We start from the raw sequence: 17,789 nt of genomic DNA on the forward strand, positions 1-17,789 counted from the left end.
GCTGTAGTGATGGAGCAGAACAGTGTGGGGAGCTTTCAGTGTCATGTTTTCTATCAGTAAAGGTGAAGTAAACAAACAACCTCAAACAGCGTGACACGTGTTGATCAGTGAGCTGCAGGTGCTAGAAGGTGGAGCCAGGCTAGCCGTCTTCATGCTAAGCTAAGCTAACCATCTGACTCTCCGCAAGAAAGAGAAGAGGTGTATTTCCCAGAGTGTGGAAGCAGCAGTGGCCTTGCTCCACCTGATCTCCGTCTCTGCTCTCAGATCTTCACCTTCGTGGTGTTTTCATCAGGATGAACTGAACTCTTTTATTTTCTGGATTTCTTCTTCAGGTCTGAAGCTCTCACATCACCCAAGAGAAATAAAAAGAGCTGAAAGGTTCTTCTTCAGGTCTGAAGCTCTCACATCACCAAAGAGAAATAAAAAGAGCTGAAAGGTTCTTCTTCAGGTCTGAAGCTCTCACATCACCCAAGAGAAATAAAAAGAGCTCAAAGGTTCTTCTTCAGGTCTGAAGCTCTCACATCACCCAAGAGAAATAAAAAGAGCTCAAAGGTTCTTCTTCAGGTCTGAAGCTCTCACGTCACCCAAGAGAAATAAAAAGAGCTCAAAGGTTCTTCTTCAGGTCTGAAGCTCTCACATCATCAAAGAGAAATAAAAAGAGCTGAAAGGTTCTGCGTCACCTCCACACTGTAAAGACGACGTCCTCGTGTTTAACTATCGGACAGGAAACACCAACACCGTCCAAACTGTTTAGTCCTAATAATTTGAGAGTGAAGTCAACAGATCTCCAACATTAGATTTGGAAAATAAAGTCTTAATATTTCAGGATATATACCCAATAATACGCTACTGTTCTCGAGGCAACCTTGTCTTTGTCATGACTTTTCTCTCAAAATAAAATGTTTTTTTCTCTCAACATATTTAAAGTTTACTCTCAGAATAACATTGGCTCTGTATGCCATCATAGTTTTTCTGTTTCAGACTATAATTTTAGAAAAACCTCTTATACATAGGCTTGTATAATAGCTGTGCATGCTGCATTTTGGGTAATGTAGTGTTTTCTAACTGTCTTTATTTGGATCACATGTTCTCTGATGTTGTGAGGTTTCTACGTCGACGATCCAACAGTCGAGACTGAGTTTTATTGTAAATTAACTGTATAATGACTTTTTCATGACAATAAATATATAAATATAAAACATCTGGACTGTAGATTGTGATGATATTGATTGACATTTGAATGAATCTGGATCTGTTCTCATTCCACCTCCTCTCAACATAACTGTCTCCAACAAACTGAACTGTCAGCTCTGTCACACGGTTAGCTAGCTTACTACATCCAGCTAACCTCGAGTTACTGCTGACACACAGGAGCATTTCATTAACTCACTGCATTATTTATTAAAACGCCTCCTTCAGTTCGGGATCATCATCTGTGTGGAAACTGGTCCTGGATGCTAGTAGAGTTTAAGCTAACGTTAGCCGCTCTGTCCTCATGTAGCGTTGCGTTAGCAAAGTCTTCATCCTTACAGACTTTTCTTTTGTCATGTTAAGATATAAACATACTGTTTGGAAATATTTAAACAGTTAACAGAACAAAACAACACGTTTCATTTTCACACTTATGACAAGAACAACACTATGTCTTCTACATGGACATCAGCCGGTGAGGACCTGTTAGCTTTAGCATCTGTCTGTTAGCATGATTTTATGTACATCATGTGGCCATTAAGTGAATATTTAGGAATAATTATTAGTTTGACCTTTTGGGAAATATGCTCATTCACTTCTTGCAGAGTTTGAGTTTCAGATTGATACCGCCACTGCCGGCAGCCGGTTAGCTTAGCTTAGCATAAAGACTGGAGACATCCAAAGGTAACAAAGTCCACCTTCTAGCAAGTTATTAATATTATCTGTGTTGAGTGTTTTTATGTGTTATTTCATTTCAAGAAAGACGTTTATGTCCAGAATATTTACCAAAAACGACTTGTTTTGATTCCTGACTGAACTTCAGTCTTTTGTTTTTGAATGAAAACTTTCAGGATGTATATTTTTACTATAATGTCATGAACTGATGTTCAATAACAAGAACCAGACCAATAACAACCACGACAGGTGTGTGTGTGTGTGTGTGTGTGTGTGTGTGTGTGTGTGTGTGTGTGTGTGTGTTGTGATGCCAGTGAGCAGGCAGCAGGTGGCAGCGTCGAGTGGAGGATCATTTCAGCAGATGAACCAGAAGAAGAGGAGACAGCGAGTTCTTCTTCTTCTTCTTCTTCAGCTACAGGTGCAGCTGTTTGAGCTGCTGATAACATGATAGTAATAAAACTTTATTAATAGTAAAGTACTTTACATGGAAAAAGAACACAAAGCAAATACAATCAAATGTATTTAAACTGTTTTTATCGGCCCAAAACCTGATGATGAACTTCACTCAATGTTCCAACAACATGTTCCTGAGCTGCAGCAGTGGACCAGCTGTCTCCTGCAGCCCAGACTTCATTAATGATGACTTAATAATCATTGATAATAGAGAGATGTCCCGGTTGTTCTTCAGATGGAAGCGCCGTCTTCTCTGAGGAGAGCGGTGAGGAACGATGTGCGCCTCAGAGACCAGTTCAGGTTCTCGGTGTCGGTCCTTAAGTGGGCCGGAAGGTTCTCCAAACCGGCCTGGGAACATCTGGAGGACCAGGCGCCCCCGTACGGCTGGAAGGGACTTCCTGTCGACGGTACAGTCCAAGTCCAGCTCGTGTTGCAGTCAGACTAGTGGTCCGGTTTCAAACATCTAGAAGTACAAGTACTGGACTTAAGTACACATTTCAGGAACCGTCTGCACAATGAGTACTTTTACTTTTTATACTTTTCACTGATAATACTTACATACTTTTACTTCAGTTTTGAATGCAGGAATTATACTTGTAGTGGAGTATTTTCACAGTGTGGTATTAGTACTTTTACTGCAGTAGTACTTCCTCCAGCACTGGTTGTCAATAAGCTGCAGGTTTGAGATCAGATAAATCCAGTCTAGCAGGACCCAGATCAATATATATATCAACCTATGACATGACTTCCTGTTTGGGGTTCTTGGTCATGATCCGGCTGAATGTCCCTGAGCTGCACTTCTGCAGGTTTGGGCTGAAGGACTTGTTGCTATGACAACAGTTCCAGATTAGTGCTGTAGTCTGACGTGAGTTCTTCTTCTTCTGCAGGAGATAAAATACGTCTTCGTCCCCTCTGACCTCAGAGACTACGTGATGATGGCGGCGGCTGTCCGGGGTCAGACTGTCGGCTCCGGCAAAGACAAGGGGGGGAGGTGGTTCACTCAGAATCCAGTTCATCACATTAAACCCTGTGGATCTGTCTGTGCTGTAGCGCTGCATCTCGGCCTGCAGGTGGCAGCACAGCCCCTAAACATCCAGCAGGCTCACTGACCATGAGAAGAAGACATGTTCACTGGGTCTCTGTCTCTGTCCTCTTCATGTTTTTCTCTGAGGGACCGGAGGAGCAGGAAGTGTTCAGATCCTTTCCTCTTCACATCAGAGAACCATCACAAGTTTTTACAGTAAAAATCAGTTTCATTTGGAACAAACCTCCTGGTGTGTTTGAATCTGTACCTGCAGCTGTCAGATAAATGGAGAGAAGTCAAAAGATTCCCCTCTGAGGTGAAGTACCTCAAAGTGTCCTGAAGTGCAGTACCCAGATTCTGTCTCCAACAGGCCCAACCACCTGAAAACTTCAGGTTCCTCCGTGACTCACAGGTGACTTCTGATCACAAAGAAATGAAAGACCTCTCAGTAAACAGGATGTTGCTGTCTTCATCACTCCTCAGCTTCCTGTCGTCTGGTCTGCCGACCGACATCAGGACTCGTCACTGATGCTGCTGACGGCCCGACACACCTGCGACCAGGTGAGCAGGTGAGCACACGCAGCCTCACGGACACCACGAGGGACAGTAAACGTCAGTGCAGACGTGTCAAAGATACAGAGTTCGTCTTCCAGAGAGCGCTGACACGTTGATTTTACATCCTTAAATCATAAATGTTTGTTATGTGATGATGTGAAACAACAAACTACCTGTTTCAAACTCTCATATATGAGTATCTGAATAAGTCCAGGATCTGCCCGGTGAAGGGGACAGGTGCATGCAGGTGTTATTAAAACAACAGGAAGTTAGTTATTGTAGTTGATAATGTAGAACTATGGCGTGCAGGTGGAGCTGCAGCAGCGACACTAAGGCTTCATCACCAGGAACTACGCAGCCTTCTCCCATCATTACTACGACTCCAAGAAGAAGCTTCTTCAGCAGCCATGACCTGCTGAAAGCAACACATTCATGGTTAACATAATAAAGTGTTGGATAAATGATAATATGTTTACAGCTTGTTCTGCTGCCCCCACGTGGCCAAACAATCGCTTAATGCAGCTTTAAACGAAGTTGCAGCATCATGAAACTCTGAACTGGTCGACGTAATGTGACGTGACACAACATTAATATTCAGAAGTGACAGTAAAATAAAATGTTGCTGTTTGCAATATGAAAAGGTCCCGCAGATGAAACGCAGTGGGAGGGTCGAGTGTGTTTCATCAAGGTAGACAACGAGAGCCACGACCGAACAGGAAGAGAAGAGATCGATTCTTCTCAATAAAAGCACGACTGTTAATGTTTGCCTTCTCTCTGTTGTTGACAGGCACACACACGGAGGCCTATGTGCGGCCATCTGGGGGCATTTCTTCACCAAAAAGAGAGTTTTTACTCTTTCTGTATTTTACGTTAAACTTCAGATGCTGAAAAGTAAGACTGCACTAAGAAATGTGGCTGTTCAATCTATTTTCTTGATAAATCGATTAGACTTTTACAAATTATAAGTCGAGGTTTAAGTATTCAAGTTGCGAATATGAGGAGCAGGAAGTCGGCACATTAGAGAATCTAAAACGAGTTCATATTTTGCATTTTGACTTGAAAAACGACTCACAGGATTAATCAATTATCGAAATAGTTGCCAATTAAATTTCTGTTGATGAACTAATTACCTGAGTAATCATTCTGGTTTTGCATAATATATTGTAAAAGTTTAGTTGTACAAATATACATTTACTGCACTGCAGATAATATATTATCGCAAGGCAGGTGATTGAAATGTAAGTAGATGTCGCTTCGTCTGGGTTTATTTTGAAAGTCTTCGCCGGAAGCTCCGCGTTGTGTTCAGGGTACCTTGACACCGCGTCCACGTTCTGAGACTCCGGCGGAGAGAATGTGGCATTCAGGGCGCGGAGGGAAAACCTGGAGGAGCGTCAGCCAGCGAAGTGTCGGACAAAGTCCTGAAGTCCTCCACACACACACACACATCATTTTTCATCTAGGAGATTAACGGGATTAAACCACAATCGATTACACTTGGAAGATTATATTCCTGGAATAAAACACTCCAAGAAACTCGACTTTTCTGGAATATCAACAGAAGGACTTCTCTGCCAGCTCTTCGGAGTTTTCCGACAAACTGCCACCGTGGTGGGATAAAAATCAGGGGTTGAAAAGTTTCTGCCATACCGGACTAAAAAAAGGTAAGTCTTTTATAAAACACGTGTTTCTTCCTCTTCCAGTTGTGAATGTAGGAAAACGGTCCTTACAAGCGCGTTTACTAACTTCGGTACAAAGGTCGGCGGCGGTGGAGGTGACGGCGAGGCTCTCCGGTCTGTTTACATGCCAGATTCCTGCCGCGATATGCCAGTCTCCGGTGCGGACACAGCTCCACGCCGAACTCCCTTCACATCTCGTCAATCTGGAGCAGATTATCTGAAAACTATCTTGATATTCAAATAACCAAGACTTTTCTACATCTGTTGAAACACGGCTTCATTTCGGCGTACTTCATAACCAACGAGCACTTGAATTCAGTATCATTTCAAATTGCAATTGGACCTCAAAGCTTGCTGACCTACGCCCGTAATGCAACACAAGACTTCCAGTGTTAAAGGTTAAGCAGAGCTTTTTAGTGTTTTAAGTATTCCCGAACTGGAGACTAACTCGTAAAGACTCAGGCACAACCTGGACTCGTGTTATATTTGTGTTTTATGTGGTTGATGAGAACGGAAATATAGAATTAGATACTTGTTTAAGGGAGTCTGGCATGACAATATCTATATTTACCAAAGGGCACATACTGAAGCTGATCAGGATAGAAGTTTTTGCATTATGCAGACGTTTGGTTGGTAATTATACAGTGTAAACACACACAAACAGCTTCACAACCAAGAGAGTTGGAAGCAGTAAACGGTCAAAGACTTCATCAGCAGCACTCTAACTTTACTGTTGAAGTAATAACTGTCAAGTGATTCTTGTTTGTGAGCTATAAAATGATTTATCCATTCCCACTTTGGACCGCTTCACTGAGACTTGGAGTCCCTGCGGTGTCAAAGTGAGATTTATGAGTATTGTTCCTCTTGTCATGACTGCAGTGAGAATACAAAACGCCCCGAGGGAGGTGGGAGAAAGGGGGGGACATGATCGGTGTAAATGGGGATGACAGCTCTGCTTACGCCCTGTGCTCCTCTGTGGCTGCCTGGTTATGTAATGAAACAAGTTGTAACCAGGAAAACGGCGCAGGGCCAGACCAGGGTTTCTATCTGGACTCTGTGATCCGGCTGCAAGCCCTCGTTCTGTTTATATAGCAACACTGTTTTTGAGGCCTGGTGCTGCAGCAGTGATCATGTTTTCGTGCAGGGTTCGGGACTGTCAGCAGTGATGTCACTTATCTGTAGGAAACTGGAGCAGAGATGAAGCTCTGACTAACTCGGCCAACTTCTTCCTGCTGTATCTGCGCTGTGCCTGGCCACTGGGCTGGAAGAGTTTAAGTAGCTGTTCTGCAGTTGAAATGAAGTGGATGGACGGCCGGAGCATATACTCTATCACACAGCCCCGGGGGAAGCAGCACAGCAGGACTAGTCTTCCAGTGACACGCAGGGACCAACGTCAGGTGGTTCCATCCACCAGTTCTCCCACTCTGCTTTCAAAATGTGAAATAACTCACTGGAGTTTGGTATGAAACCCGGCACACACCTGCACACATCTCGTGCTGCAGCGAGGACTCTGCAAGTCCCGTCAGTATTTACACAGCAGAGGAAACCAGAAGGGGGTCCACCACGAGCTGTTTGTGTTTGCAGGTCTGGGGAGCTGCACTGAAAGCTCACCTCACCTGGGACAGGTGTGTGTGTACATCTTTGTCCTCACGTTCGTGTGTCAGGTTTTCCCAGCAGACACGTCTCACCTTCACCTCACATTTCTTTTAGCCTCCTCACAAACTTCACATGATGAGCTGAAGTCACATATCTGTGAGGAGGTGATGATGATGATGATGATGCTCTGCAGGTGAGTTTATTCATGCAGAACAGGCAGTTTAAAGTCCTTCACATGAAATATTAACTTCTAATATAAAAGCTTCTAATATGGATTTAATTCACATTTTAATAATGACGAAACATTTGATGGCTTTATCTTTATATATACAGTGTGTGTATATACACATATATATGTGTATATATGTGTATATACACATATATATACATATATATATACGATGGTTGATGCCTCTGCTTCATGAAACGTCTGCAGATGTTTGTCTCAGTTACAGTGTTTCCTGTCCAAACAGACTTGATGAACAAATGGAAACAGATCAGATCTGTGGAGCGATGAGGAGGCTGTAACCTTCCTCACGTCATGTTCCCCACACGGTTCTCCATCGTTCTCTTTTAATGACGTCGTCTCGTTGTGTCTTCTTCTTCTGTGGTGGTTTAACGGCAGCTAGCTAGCATTAGCAGGTCAGGCTTTATTTTCGTGATTTTTTGGATATTCGGTTCAAACCTGACTGTGACATCAGATATTTGGTATTTAGCTCTCAACAGAATCTTTATTGATTTATTTAGAGTTTAAGTTACCTTCAAATGTTGAGAGCTAAACTTAAACTCAGCAGACACATGAACTGATCTGGTTTTCTCATTTCTTTTCAGTCCTGACCCCCCCCCCCCCCCCCCACTCAGTCACATCAGCAGGAGCTCTACCGGCCTCCAACCCCCCCGGCGGACTCTGGAAATAACATCCTGAAGAGGAGCAGGGTCCCAGCAGGAAATTAAGAGAGTTTTTCCGTCTGGGAGGAGACATCAGAGACGTCAGAGGGAGGAAGTGGAGAGTCTCACCTGAGGCAGGTCCACGTCTCCGGCGCTCAGCATGAGGCTCTGAGGAGGCGGGATTTTAAAATACAGCTGGTTCAAACACGAGGAGGAGGAGGGAGCATGGGGAAGGAGCAGGACCTGCTGCAGGCCGTGAAGAGCGGGGACCTGGTGTCCACTCAGAAGCTGCTGTCCAAACTGAAGACCAACAGGAACAGTGAGTACACCTGAACCCGCTGCTTCGATTCTGAAGGCTGCTCACCTGTTCAGGGGTCACCAGCAGACTTTCAGCAGAGCGCTGTAGTCCTGGTTGTTGGGGGGGTTAGATGGGGATCCAGGTAGACCCGCTGGTCTGACGGGACTCACCTGACTTCATCAGAATCTATTAAACCTCTAAAGGAATCGAATGTCTTTACTTTGTTTTCACATTTCTTCTCTCTGTTTGTTTGTCTGGATTCATTCCAGTCTGACCAGTTGAAGATTCTGGTCTTTGAGCTGATTGGTCGGTTGAACACTTGGTCTCATGTCATTGGCTGTTGTAGGTTTATTGTTTGTATTTACACTGATGCTGCGTTCATCTGATTATTATTGTGGTCGCAGGGCGGCCATGATGGTTTCACTGTCTTCTTCTTTGAAACTCTGATAACTTGCAGCCTGTTGGCTGAGTGTAAGCTGAAGATGAAGATGAAGATGAAGCAGCTTCAGCTGTAGCTGGCCTCGTCTTCTCAGTCTCTGTTCTGCTGCAGACAGACGAGAGGTCGGGGGGGGGGTGATGCCAGTGATTCTCTAACAGCCGGCTGAAGTCAGCAGATCCCAGATCAGACATGAAGAGAGCAGTTTTCTCTTTCCATTAATATTTAACCCCCCCCCCCCACACACACACACGCACACACAAATAAACACCTCCTGAAGATCCAGACTACATGATGTAGGCTTAGAGTTGGTCTGTGGTCTCTGCAGGTCACATGACGGTGGACGGGACAGTTATGAAGCGCTCAGCTAGCGTAGCAACATTCAGGCTGCAGACAACCCGTAACTGGACCTGCTGTTAAACACGTAGTCCCGGGACAGACGAGTCTTTTATTCCATCTGAGGACGTCTCAGACTCGAGCGTTGACTCTCCGTGACGGATGTTGTAGATTCTGTGTCTCACAGTCGGATTTGTTTGTGGTGCGAGTGACCAAGAAAAGCAGGAGGCCGGTCTTTATCAGACAGATAACCTGCCAGGAGCGTCCAGCGACACCTCTGACCTCTGACCTCTGCAGGGTAAATGAAGGAGCTGACAATAAACCAAACATGGAGGGACGCGGAGGAACGATGATGAGACAGACGACGACTTTAAGACTGAAAGTGAGGTGAAGTCGCTCAGCGTGGGGGCCCTGTCACATCCATGAAGAGTATTACAAGTTAGAAGCTGGGTTTTACGGTAACTTCCACATCGCCTGAAGGCAGCATCGTCCACATGTCCGTGGCAGGTGTAGCGGGGGACGTAGACCTCCGTCCCTCTGCGCAGTCAGGGTGTAGATGTCTCCTCCGCCAGCTGACGGGGGCCGGTCCTGCTCCCTCAGGGACTTCCTGCAGACCGTCACATGACCCCCACCCATTGTTCTCCAGCTCAACACGCCCCATCCGTCACCTCGAACGTTACATGAGAGCCTTTTCACCATTGTTGCAGCCGACACTGTTAAATGGTTCAGATCTGGGCCGTGTTTCTCCCCCAGGAACAGAAGTCTTTGGGACTTTTAATGGTTCGGGACGTTTCCTCTGATTTTTAGAGGACATGTGACCCAAACTCTGTCCTGCTGACATCTGGTGCTGCAGTATCCCCCCCCCCCCCCTCGCCCGACTACTATCACCCAAATCACAAGGAGCTCCCAGCTGGTACCCAGTCAGGATTAAAGGGAATTATAGGGGGGGGCAGGTCTGTGTATCAGATGCTGTGGCATCTCACTCCCACAGCGCTGCTGTTTACAGTCTGCACACTGTGACTGTTCTGTTCACCAGGACTTAATGGACCAATCCCAGAGCCTCCTTTGATTATATATTATATAATAGTATAGTATAATAGTATATATTCCAGAGGGCAGTCGACCCCAACGTAAAAGCACAAAGTGCAGTATGTCCAACCCTTTGTGTCCTGTTTCTAAACTCCTCCACCTCCTGAGGGAAACAGCAGCTTCATCAGAAACTAGGAGCTAAAAGAGGCTGAAGGCCTTTGTAGAGGCTAACACTGAGTACTACACGTACTTCCTGTAGTACTCGGTGTCACAGCTGACTCTGAGTACTCCACAGTCCTTCCTGTAGTACTCGGTGTCACAGCTGACTCTGAGTACTCCACAGTCCTTCCTCGCAGAAGTAATATTAGTGCCAATAGTAATAAAGCTTGTTTTGTCAGTAGCATCATGAAAGTTCGTCCTCTTCACTGCTTTCATCTAGCAATACTGAGAACTGATTTTGTAATGTAAAGTCTGTTTGTAGACGTTTAACCCCCCCCCCCGTCTCCAGCAGGAGGACTTATTATTATTACTGACCTGAAGCTCATCACTGTCCCATTATCAGAGCCTCGTAAAGCCGTCGTCCCTCCATGAAAAGCCGTTGAGAACCGAAACAAAACAGCGAGGGGCGTGTTGGGGTGGGGGGGGGGGGGGGGGGATTGGACTAACGCCCACTCTGGATGTCTGCTGTCTCTCTGCTCACACCGAATCTCTCATGTTTTATTCATTAGTTTGGGTTCAAACTGGCCCCAGCTCCTCTTCAACGCCCCCTCCACCTCTAAGACTTCGTCTGCTTCTGTGGACCTTTTTAATCTCAACACTCGTCCTAGGAGCCGCTCTGAAAGTTGAACTCAGACTAAAACCAGTCCCCCCTCAGAGGTGGACTGGGAGTTAGTCATGACCCTGAAACACAGCGTGCAGGTAAACAGGTAACTAACCTCAGAATGATGAACATATCTGACAAATATTATAGAGCTGCTGTTAAAATATAAATAAATAGAGATTTGTCCACGAAGCGATCAGCTGATAATCGATTTAAACATTTGCTGGGTTTGTGAGGATTCGATGGTGACGTGGACACCTTTGGGTTTTGGACTGTCGGTCCAACAACACAAGACATTTGAAGACGTCACAGCCCTGATAAATAGTTAATAAGATATAATATATATGGTTCTAATAGAATCACGTCTCTGTCTGCAGCTGCTAACAGGAGCTCAGATAAATATCCAGTCATTTTCCAGATTAGGAGACTTGATAGATGAACTTTCCTCCTGGTCAGCGGGACCTTGAGAGTCTTTGTCCAGTTAGGAGACACTTCCTACTCTGTGTTTTTGTGTCAACGTCTCTGCGCTCGCTGTCCAATGTCTCGTCTTTCCTGCTGACAAAAGGGGAATAACTGAAGTGGGACACATTCAGAGGTTCACACTCTGAGGAAACCCCAGAAACAGGGCGCTTCCTTCACACGACGTGGACTCTGAGAAAAGGTCACGCAAATACAGAAGACTGTTTGTTCAGCCAGTCGGTCACTTCTCACTGTGAGTGCTGACACTCTGCTTGCTCGACTTCCCGCCTCTCATCTGAAAACACCAAAGTATGAACGGAGGAGATAATGAGGAGAAGTCTCCGCCCTCCCCCAGTGTTAAAACCTCTCCGACAGTCTGTGAAATTCTGCCTCTGTGTTTGAGCTGATAGCGTTTGCCTGTCAACTCTGCTGTTGGTGTGTTAAATGTTTAATTGGTCCACCGAGCAGACGGGTTTTAAAGTAGGCCGGGCTTACCTCTGACGAGGGAAACAAAGCTCTTGTGTGTGTTGGGACTGAGGGGCCCCTCAGGACCTCCGGCTGTCCGGGGGCCAGTCCAGACTCTGACGTGACGGGAAGGAGAAGGTTAGGTTTTTATTTAGCTCTGGGCCTGTTTTAAATTAGGACTAGAACCAGTTCTACCTCAGTTAGTCTTTCTATCTTTAAGCAGTTTTCCGTCCAGCTTTAAACCTGAACCCTTTTTTCTGGACCTTGCTGATTCTGTAGTTGCTGCGCTCTGCCTTCGTAGACCTTCGTAGACCTTCGTAGACCTGCGTAGACCTTCATAGACCTGCGTAGACCTGCGTAGACCTGCGGAGTGAAAATACTCCTAGTTGTTGGAGCAACCTGCTGCTTCCCTCAGAGACTCCTCCACCAGTTCGGACTGAAACTTGATAGGTACAGGCCCCGGTCTGAGCTGAGTGTGTCTTCTGGTTCAGGCGGCCTCTGGGACGTCTGCTGAACGCAGCTGAACGCAGCTGAACTGCAGCTGAACTGCAGCTCTGGTGTTGGTAGTTACTCGTCTTCCTGCTCTTCACAGAAACACCTTCTCTCTTGGAGAGTAACGCTCAGAGCGGCCTCTCCTCGCTCTGTATGGAGGCCTGGAGATGAAAGCTGGACTTAATGAATGTAGTCTGAGGCTGAGTCCTGTGTGTATTGTGTAGCGGGTGTATGTGTGCAGTGAGTAATGGCTGCTGGTGGTTTTCTTTATTCGCTGCGTTATGTAATAGACGTTCTGCACTCGGCTCTCCTGTCGCTTGTTTTTTTCTTTGCCTTTCATCAGACGTCACATGACTGAACAGCTGTGAGGTTACAAGATGTGACGTTTGTATTAAAAGACTCTGAATGTTAAAGAAAGTCCTGGTCCAGGTCAAAGACTGGAAACACCTGTGAGGTTGCTGCAGGTTTATTCTACAGGCTTTTATATGTAATATATGTAATATATATAATATATGTAATTTTGAACATTATATTTATTTATCTGGAAGTTTGACTTGTTCTGTCACATGAAAACAAAAAGGAGTCAAATACGTTTGAAAAGGAAATGTTTGGGTGTTGATACTGTTGGTACTCAATAACAAGCCTGTAGTTGTATTCATGTCTAATAAAGTTTAATCTAATCAAATGACGCGGTTACATAAACACACACACACACACACACACGTGTAGCTGCAGATACAACCACACGATACCCAGAATCCTCTCTGGTGGCGTCTGTGAAGGTTTCTCTCGGGTACAGAAGGCCGTCTTGTGTTGGACGTGAACCTTTTGATTTGACTGACTGTATGAAGAACATTTCCACCGCTGAGCGCGAGTGGAATTCACAGAGCTCTAATTTCGGTCAGAATTGTGGTAAGATGCTAAAAATGGCTTTAAATTCTCTCAGAAAACTTGTGCACATTGAAGTCTGTGACAGTCCAGGTCTGCTTAGTCCAGCACCTTGAAACCGACAGAGAGGTCGACTCAGCGTGACGTCGGACTCGCAGCTGTGGACTCCAGGCTAAAAGTTTCAGTTGCTTTCCCCCCAAAATCCCCAGAGTTGTGTCGGTGCCAGCCATTGTCCGAGCAGCAGAGCGCGTCTGAATGGAGGCGGTGATGTCATGGTGTCGGTATGCGGACCCCGTCGCAGTACCTTCGATCCCCCTTTCTGAGGCTGGAATTTGACTCCAGTGAAAGACGGCATGCAGAGAGTTTCAACCTCAAACAGACTCTCAGAGGCCGAAGAAGTTCACATGATTTAAATCAGATCTGTCACATTTCAGTCCTTCGATTCCTCAGTTCAGTCTCAGGTTTGTGGAGTCTTGGTTGTTGTGGAGCGCTCAGTCGGTGGTTCTTTCATTGTTGTAGTCATTTCTAAACTCACTGGTTCAAGCTTCCGTCATGTCTCAGTGGCTGATGTAAATCTCATCTGTTGGCTCAGGCAGACGGTTGGATGATCAGCTGAGGCGCCAGCAGCTTCTGCCACATTAGAAGTTCATTTAACTTTAATTCATCTCCATTCAATCGAGTCCAACCGACCGGAAGTCTCCCCGCAGAGCGCCGCTGAGCGCTCGCTAGCATTTCTACAATCCATCGTCAGTTTGTTTGTTGATAATCAGAGAAGAAGTTTGAGGTACAGTGAATGTTATTTGTTCCAGCTGGTTTGTTCACTTCCTCCTCCTTTAATCCTCAGTGGGACTGTCGATGAATGTCCCTCCATGGACGCTAACGTTGGCTAACGTTGGCTAACGTTAGCTAACGTCGGCTAACAGGAATATGAGTGGAAGAAGCTTCTTGGTGCGACAGAGAAAGACGAAGTTCGTGCAGGAAACTTGTTTGTATGGAATGAAAAGTTGTCTCTCTCTGCTGCAGTAAGACGTGTCCTTATCTCTGTTACTGTAAGTGGAGGCTTGGTCCGCCACACCCAAACAGGCCCGGTCACATGCTGGAGGCCGGGGGGGGGGGTGGGGGCCGTCTGGTCCTATGACTGTCCAGAAAGACGGAGGTTTGTCTCAGAGGAAAAGTCCATTATGCGCAGAGGAACGGGCGTGGAGCCGAGCTCACGTCCCCCTGAACAATATGTGGAGAGCTGAGGTTCAGATCAGGAGCTCCAAACACAGCCGGAGCCGCCTCACAGGGAGGGAACAGGACTTTGTGTTGAACATGCTGTTTAGTTTGAGAAGTAAAAATTCTTTTTAATCAAAGCCTGTAAAGTCGTAAAGCTGCGGAGTCAAAGCCAAGTTTAAGTATAAACCAGGCGTCCTGTTGACGGCATGCTGCCATTTCTGTTTGCAGACTTTTCAAACCTGCTAGAGTTGTTTAATCCATCAGATCTGCAAACAGAGAAGTCAATGGAAGTCAATGGAAGTCAATGGTAGGAACATGGGCGTAGTATTAAAGCAGGAACACCACCCAACAGCCTTCGAGTCTTTCCCCCTTTAAGTAGGTTTGAGAAGACGAAGTCACGTTCTCGTGTTACTGAGCGATGCTGTAATATAAAGCGTCTTTTAATGGAGCTCCGATTTCACTATAATTAGCTCCAAAGTAGTTTTGAGGAAACTCCCAAAGAATTCACAGGAACTTTTCAGTTCAGTGCAGATATGATGTCTGCGTGTTGGGACCAATAACAAAGCTTTACTCAACACAATTCTTTTATAACATCATTTTGTATTTTTTCAGTTGTCAGAACACAAACAGGCGAACAGACCGTTTGTCTTGGTAAAGAAAAAGATGCAAATGATTTAAATGAGAAGTTAACAGTGATGAAATATATATAAATATATATAGTCACAGTATTATCCATATATATATATATATATATATATGGATAATACTGTGACTGTATTTAATAATAATATAAATACGTATTTATTCTTTCTCTCGCTCAGTCGGCAGATTCATTAAAAGAAAAGACTTCAGCTCCGACACGTCCGATCATTCACTCATCAGCTGCTTTCAGACCACAACACCTCAAAGGTTTGATTTATTCTGCACCCAGAGTCCAGACCTGCTGTCCTCTGGGACCACCGGTCTCTCATTAACAGGCTGGTGCCACAATGTGAGTGTTTACAGCCTGGACGAGTCCAGGACCCAGACGGCTGTCCATTAGCTCCCATTAGGTCCTGCCCTACAGTCAGACATGTTCATGAAGACGTTTGTCTTTGTGCTGTCCTCTGCTGTCTCCCAGTCTGGACGGCCTGCAGGCCTGAAGGGTCCTGATCAGCATTTCCACAGCAGAGTGTGAATGAGGCGTCTGTCAGCAGCTTCCAGCTGGATCAACACTCCGAAAAACCATCTCTGCCTCCTCATCAGGGTCTGTTGACTCGCTTCGACCTGCAGGTGACCAGAGATACAGAGTCCTCTCTGCCGGGTTTCTGCCAACATGTGGTCCTGCTGGGGTCCTGCTGGGGTCCTGTGGGGGGTCCTGCTGGGGTCCTGCGGGGGTCCAGTGGCCCAGATTTGCTGCTTTTCTCTGTCTCAGTCAGCTGAATGTCTTTGGCTTCAGACTGTTGGACAGAACAAGACATCTGAAGACGTCACTTTAAAACACTGTGATGGACGTTTCCTCTTCACTGAATGATTCATCAGACCAGACCGCATTATAATGTTGACCCAGTTTGTCTTCTCCAGAAACAAACGGCAGACACTGAAACCTGTTTAAATGTAAAGGCTTTTGAGACACTTTTGAGCTCCGTCATCTGTTCCCAGACCTGGTCCTGGAAACAACCTGGTCCTGGTTCACTGTGGCTGAGATGCAGGACTGTCTTTAAGTTGTGTGTTTTGTTCAGTTCGGTCCAACTAACAACACCAACAAGGATCAGAAGTCCTAAAGTGCAGCTGGTGCAGCTTGTTCATCAATATCTCCATGACAACACAAACTCCATTCACTCATGAAGACCATATGATACAGCTGAAAGCTCTGGAAGTGGACCTTGAGTTTGGATAGTTTTTGTTGAGGAAATGATTATCAGTATGATGATTGATTATCGAGTTTGACGAACTGATATCACGGAGGTTGTTTCTGGTAAAGACGTGAACTCAGATCAGTGAACTCAGATCAGTGAACTCAGATCAGTGAACTCAGATCAGTGAACTCAGATCAGTGAACTCAGCTCCTGTGTCTCACATCACGGTGTGTTTGAGGACGTTTCATCCTCACACTGCCAGCTGTGGTGCAGCTTCTGTTTTACACACATAATTATAACACATTTTTTCTTAGTTTGTCATGAAACACCAGGAATTTCTCCTCGCAGCCAAAGAGCACATTCCCTCGCTCCCACGGCTCTCCTGCTTCTCTCCTGCTTCTCTCCTGCTTCTCTCCTGCTTCTCGTTTCTATTCTGAAGTTAAACGTCCTTGTTTTCAGCTCTTTAACCCTCGCTGAGCTGCAGCGTGAAGCTGATTCTCCTCAGGATGTGACTCTGCTGTCTGCTGTCTGCTGGTCTGCCCTGCTTTTTTTTGGTTTTTAAGACCAGAACCTGAACTCTGTGAGTCTTTGGTACGAGGTTCTTCTCGTGTTTGCGCTGACCTTTACAAACCATCATGTTCACGGTCTGTTCAGCAGGCGAGTGATGTTGAAACAAGGTTTGACTTGACTGTGGAGACGAAACTAGAAATAAATATCCGATCGAATTTCTCTTTTCACTTTTCTTTGAATATCTCTGGGTTTTGGGCGGCTGCTCGGACAGAACAAGACATTAGAAGACGTCTCTGTGGCTGATCCTGGGTCAGTGGTTTGTGTCTGTGCTGCTGTTTATGAGCAGGACATTTTAAAGTGTGTGTTTTGTGTAAATGTGTGTGTTGTTGGGCTGTAACCTGGCCGTGACTCTGTGTGTGAGGAAGAGGAGGGGGGGGGGGGGGGGGGGGGCGTGTTGTGTTGATAGAGGCTCTCGAGGCGTGGAGCAGCTCTCAGGAACAAAGCCAGGACCCGGAGCAGGGCCCCTTCTACACTTCCTCTCCCAACACTATTGTTCCACAGAGCGGGAAGCTGGAGCATTGTGTCGGTTCAGACCCCCCCCCCCCCACACACACACACCCTCGCTGAGTGATAGACCGAGGGGACAGAGAGGACTGATGTGGTCTAACCTCCTCTCACTTTCTGAGACCTCCTGCTGCTCCGGACTCCGGCTTCAGAACAGTTACTGGATGACAACATCTGAGGTTGTCCTAATACCAAATGTTAGCATGCTAACAGGCTAAACTAAGAACATGTTAGCATGTCGATGTTAGAGCTGCTTCATCGAGGACTTCTTCAGACGTTGGAGGAGCGTCAGAAACCCAGATCCCAAACTCATGAACTGTTCAACCAACTAGAGCTGCAGCGGTTAATCCATTCATTGATCAGTCGTTTGACAGAAAA

The 17,789-nt window shown here is 45.8% G+C and overlaps 1 protein-coding gene across 1 annotated transcript in view; it reads left to right on the plus strand.

Annotated features, from left to right (window-relative positions):
- The first annotated feature begins 8,098 nt into the window (after positions 1-8,098).
- LOC139300681 (caskin-2-like) overlaps positions 8,099-17,789 on the plus strand; it is a 42,509-nt gene continuing 32,818 nt past the window's right edge. Inside the window, exon 1 of the mRNA XM_070923846.1 lies at positions 8,099-8,377. Coding sequence (XP_070779947.1) covers positions 8,284-8,377 — 94 coding nt within the window. The 5' untranslated portion in view covers positions 8,099-8,283. The remainder of the gene's footprint in view (positions 8,378-17,789) is intronic.

The sequence above is a fragment of the Enoplosus armatus genome, chromosome 17 (assembly GCF_043641665.1).
Source record: "Enoplosus armatus isolate fEnoArm2 chromosome 17, fEnoArm2.hap1, whole genome shotgun sequence".
Classification (NCBI taxonomy): domain Eukaryota; kingdom Metazoa; phylum Chordata; class Actinopteri; order Centrarchiformes; family Enoplosidae; genus Enoplosus; species Enoplosus armatus.